The 3,963-nt window shown below is 41.2% G+C and overlaps 1 protein-coding gene across 1 annotated transcript; it reads right to left on the bottom strand.

The window, feature by feature from the left end:
- Positions 1–1,070: 1,070 nt before the first annotated feature.
- Positions 1,071–3,565, bottom strand: alkbh7 (alkB homolog 7). Its single transcript, XM_076023980.1, has 4 exons — positions 3,164–3,565; positions 1,978–2,151; positions 1,758–1,882; positions 1,071–1,570 (listed from the first exon to the last, which is right to left on the bottom strand). The coding sequence occupies exons 1-4, from the start codon at positions 3,434–3,436 to the stop codon at positions 1,450–1,452; spliced, it is 693 nt and encodes a 230-aa protein (XP_075880095.1). The 5' UTR covers positions 3,437–3,565; the 3' UTR covers positions 1,071–1,449.
- Between the last annotated feature and the right edge of the window lie 398 nt (positions 3,566–3,963).

The raw sequence follows: 3,963 nt of genomic DNA, 5'->3' as shown, positions 1-3,963 counted from the left end.
AACTCTTAATAGTTTCACACTTAGAGTTAAAAAGCCATTGTCAATGGTGCCCAGATACTACGATTCACCATGGCAACAAATAAGCCTGACAAAGTCTGGAACTAAAATCCTGGGAGAGTGGATATGAGGAATGTTCATCAGCTGAAATGCTTATGTGTGGATTCGCAAAAAAGGAAGACTTGGAATTATTCAACAAACATATTGTTGACCAGATGCACCTCAAGGTTTTTTCGAAATTTGAGGAGGAGTGATGTTTATCAAAAAAGACTTCCAATCTCTTTTGTGTCAGTGTGTTTCAAAGGTGGAAATAGATTTACTTCAGTGTTTTAAAGATGGCATAGTTCATCACCTAGAAATGTCAACTCATTACACACATTAAAATTTTATGTTAAGGGTTAGGTTCCTGAAAATTATGAAACACTTATGGCAGGCAACAGTGAGAAAATGATATAAAAATGTCAGAGGGAGAGAGAGAGAGAGAGAGAGAGAGAGAGAGAGAGGCTGGAGTTAAACTCAATCGATCTATTGATCGGTTATCTAACATTATTTAAAGGACATTTTTGCTTCCAAGCAATCCCGATTTTTCGTAAAATAAATAAATAAATAAATAAATAAATAAAAATAAGATGGTCAGTGGTTGGTACAATCCCTATAACATTTACAGTGTCACTTCCAGCGAACAGTGGCACAAATAATAGCATCTCCAGCGACACCAAGCTGCGACACTTCAGGCAGTCGCAACAAGTGCCGCAACTGTTCGCAACACCGAGCTGCGATAGCAGTCGCAGCAAGTTTTTTTTTTTCTATTGAAATTATGACATTACAAACTCTAAAAGGGGATAATAAACAGTGATAAAATTAAATACATCATATAAGTAAATAGAAAACGTGGATTTTGTAAAGGAAACAAAATAAATATTATACATAAATATAGAAATAAAGTACAGTCATAATAAGAGGTGCATATAAAGTAAAAAAATAAATAAATAAATAAATGAATGAATGAATAGGGCACTGAAAGGGAGAAGTAATCTGTATAAAATGAAAGTGAAGAAATGAAAATACTAAAATTTAAATGCATTGTTTATTCATATTCTTTTTAGGGAAAGGGACAATGTACATTAATAAATTGTTGAACAAAGGTTTGGCAAGATTTCACCAACTACAGTTTAAATCAGCCGTTCATTTGTCCAGTGTTAAGTGCAATTCAGAACATTTCATGAATTTTTTTTTTTTTTTTCCCCTTGTCAAGACCCTCAACAGAAGTCAGCAACTTGGACAAGGCGGAGTCTTGGGTTTTGTTCTGGGTTATGTAATTTGCTTATTAGCTTTCTTTCAGTCTTGCATTCAAATAATGATTTGCATTTGCATATCAAGCAACTCGTGGCGTCACAATAGTCGTCATTAGTTCCACGAGCTGTGCACCACTACCGGGCATTAAAACCAGATTTACGCTGGAAGGTTCCGGCAGATGACGGAGATGCGCCGACTCCTGGGAACTTTTAGTCCATTGAAAACCGAGTCCTCATCCTTCAGTATCTCATGGGTAAAGTTGTATCTGGCCTGGTCTCTGCATGGGCGTGAAGACAACAGGAATGAATCACATGAGTCCGCTGTTAAAATGAGCAACTCTTGTATTTTCCTCTTTTGCTTTTCTCAAACCCAACTGGGACTATGGACGATGCCCGAAAGCAAATTTGGCGAGGAGGTAAGGAAGCAATGCTCGAGCAAATCACAAATTCACAAAATTCCTGGACCTCAGTATGTAGAGGGAGTGTCGCGGCAGCAGCAGGTCCAACCATTCGTCGGTGGCGCCCTCCTTAACCAGGCGCATGACACTGTCAGACAGCAGACTCAAGCCAGCAATGGTGCTACCGCAGAACTGGAAAAAAGAAAAAGACATGGAAAGCAGAGCTAGGGAATCACTGTGGCGGTATACACATTCATTAGCATCAGCACCGCAAATTAAAAACCCACCTTTACGCTGTCAATGTGGGGTTTAATGTAGCCGGTCTTGTCCAGGTCCAGAACGTGCACGGGCCCAAGGAGTTGGCTACCCTCGGGAAACGCTACTGATCGAAGCCGGTTCAGGACCTCCTCGCACGCGGCCCCCCATCTCGCACGCTCGGTCTCGCGGTAGCCATGAATTGCCTGAACGCGGCGACATGAAAAACACAAACCTGTACTGTTGACACGTTTCGACAATGCACTTGTTAACAGGTAGCTACAAAGCTGAGGGTTTACCCCCAAAAGATATGCCTCTAAACTATTTGATAACAATAGCTTTTACTGAATGCTGTCTAAAGCGTGCGAACACGCCCCGCCCTCCCCCCAAAATAAACATTCCTGGGAGTGTTCGAAGCATTATCAGAATTCCACTAGGAGGCTGTTTTCTCTTTTTATGTTAAACCTCAATTAAAAAAAAACAAAAAAAAAAACCTGTGCGACATACAAGGTACACCTTGCCCAGCTCCTCTTTGGAAATGCTATTTTTGCTTAAGGGTCCAGTGTGTACAATTTGGCTTGACTTGTAATTTGTATACTGGTAAAACATCAAAACACTGCCCATAAATACATTAATAAAATTTGGGGTTTCTACACTTAGAATGGTTCTCATAAGAATATACATAGAGCAAGGGTCTTGCTCCTAGTTAGTAGCCAACTTTTTTATTTTTTTTATTTTTTTTAGGTAGCCTGCCTGACTGTGCCCTAAATACGAAATGCGCTGTCAGGCATGCTTCATTAAACATTTTACACAGTGGACTTTCTAATATCCTGTCTCATATAGCTTGATTAATGTGACCTCATGTTCCATGCTTGATGTTGTTGCTACTCCGACTTTTTCACCCTGTGCTGTCAACATTTTTTTTTTTTTAATTATTCCGTATTGCTTGAATTTCTTCCTCAATTGTAACTTAGTTGTGTTTCTTTCTTCTTCTTCTTCTTCTTATTTTTTATTTTATTTTTTTTTACATTCATAAAGGACACGTAACTTTATTCTGAAAATTGCTTTGAAAAAAGGATATAGTGACCAGCGTAGTGTACTTTACATGCACAGAATCCTTAAATTGCTTGCAGGAGCTTCACGAGCCACACAGGTCACAAGGTCACTGGTCAAACTAACTCGACACACGTTAAAAAACAAAAAACAAGCGACACCTACATCGTCCCAGTGGTCGAATTCGTAGCGTTTCTTCTTCAGGCCTGGCTCCAACTCCCGAAGAAGAGCCTGCTCCTCCTCCTCGCTAATAAAGGCCGTCCTCACCTCCACCTGAGAGCCGAGTCTCTCCACGAGTTCCCGCCTCGACCCGACGACCAGCACCGCATCTCGAACAGGTATCGGGCCGCTGCTAGCACCTGAGCTCAGACACCGCCGCTGAGCGACGCACACAGCTAGCCGCTGGAGTTGTTCAGCTGCCGTCAGCCAACGTTTCATCCTCCTGGAGAAAACAGTACGACTGTCTGTTCAATACGCTCTTGGTTGTTGTGCAGCTACCGGTTGTGTTTAGACGTCCGCCAGGCACCCAAGTACGGCGCCATGTTTTCGGCGCGGTGCATTTTGGGAGGTGTAGTCAACCTAGCAAAACTACGTTGCGGCATCACTGCGGTCCAAAGAATGACGAATATCCGTAATACATCTGTAAAAAAGGAAACAGTTAAATAAACCTACCGAAGAATAATTTTAAAAGGGCCGTTCTTAACCGACAGCTACAACACTGGTGGCGTTTCAGTCCTAACTTGCATTGTTTGGTAATGCCCGGAAATCCCACTGTCAAGCGGCGAAAGCAGAGAACAGAAGTACTGTAGTTATGCAATCTCGCCACTAGATGGCAGTAATTCCAAATAATTATTTGTACATGTATTTTGCCAAACTTATTTGAGTGGCCTCCCTCATCTCAGTCAAAAAAAACTAACTGCTGCTGCTGCTACTACTACTACTACTACTACTATAATAATTATAGT

Source organism: Nelusetta ayraudi, unplaced genomic scaffold (genome assembly GCF_046127955.1).
Source record: "Nelusetta ayraudi isolate G7.1 ecotype Tasmania unplaced genomic scaffold, CSIRO-AGI_Nayr_v1 ptg000016l, whole genome shotgun sequence".
Lineage (NCBI taxonomy): Eukaryota > Metazoa > Chordata > Actinopteri > Tetraodontiformes > Monacanthidae > Nelusetta > Nelusetta ayraudi.
Note: the sequence above shows the minus strand (reverse complement) of the source record. Positions and strands in the feature narration are given on the sequence as shown.

Excerpts from the sequence above, each read along its gene's own strand:
- alkbh7 (XM_076023980.1), bottom strand. The coding sequence starts at position 3,436 with ATGAAACGTTGGCTGACGGCAGCTGAACAACTCCAGCGGCTAGCTGTG. Across the intron at positions 1,883-1,977 it reads CCCACATTGACAGCGTAAAG|TTCTGCGGTAGCACCATTGC; the intron begins GTGGGTTTTTAA and ends TCTTTTTTCCAG. Across the intron at positions 1,571-1,757 it reads CACTCCCTCTACATACTGAG|AGACCAGGCCAGATACAACT; the intron begins GTCCAGGAATTT and ends ACGCCCATGCAG.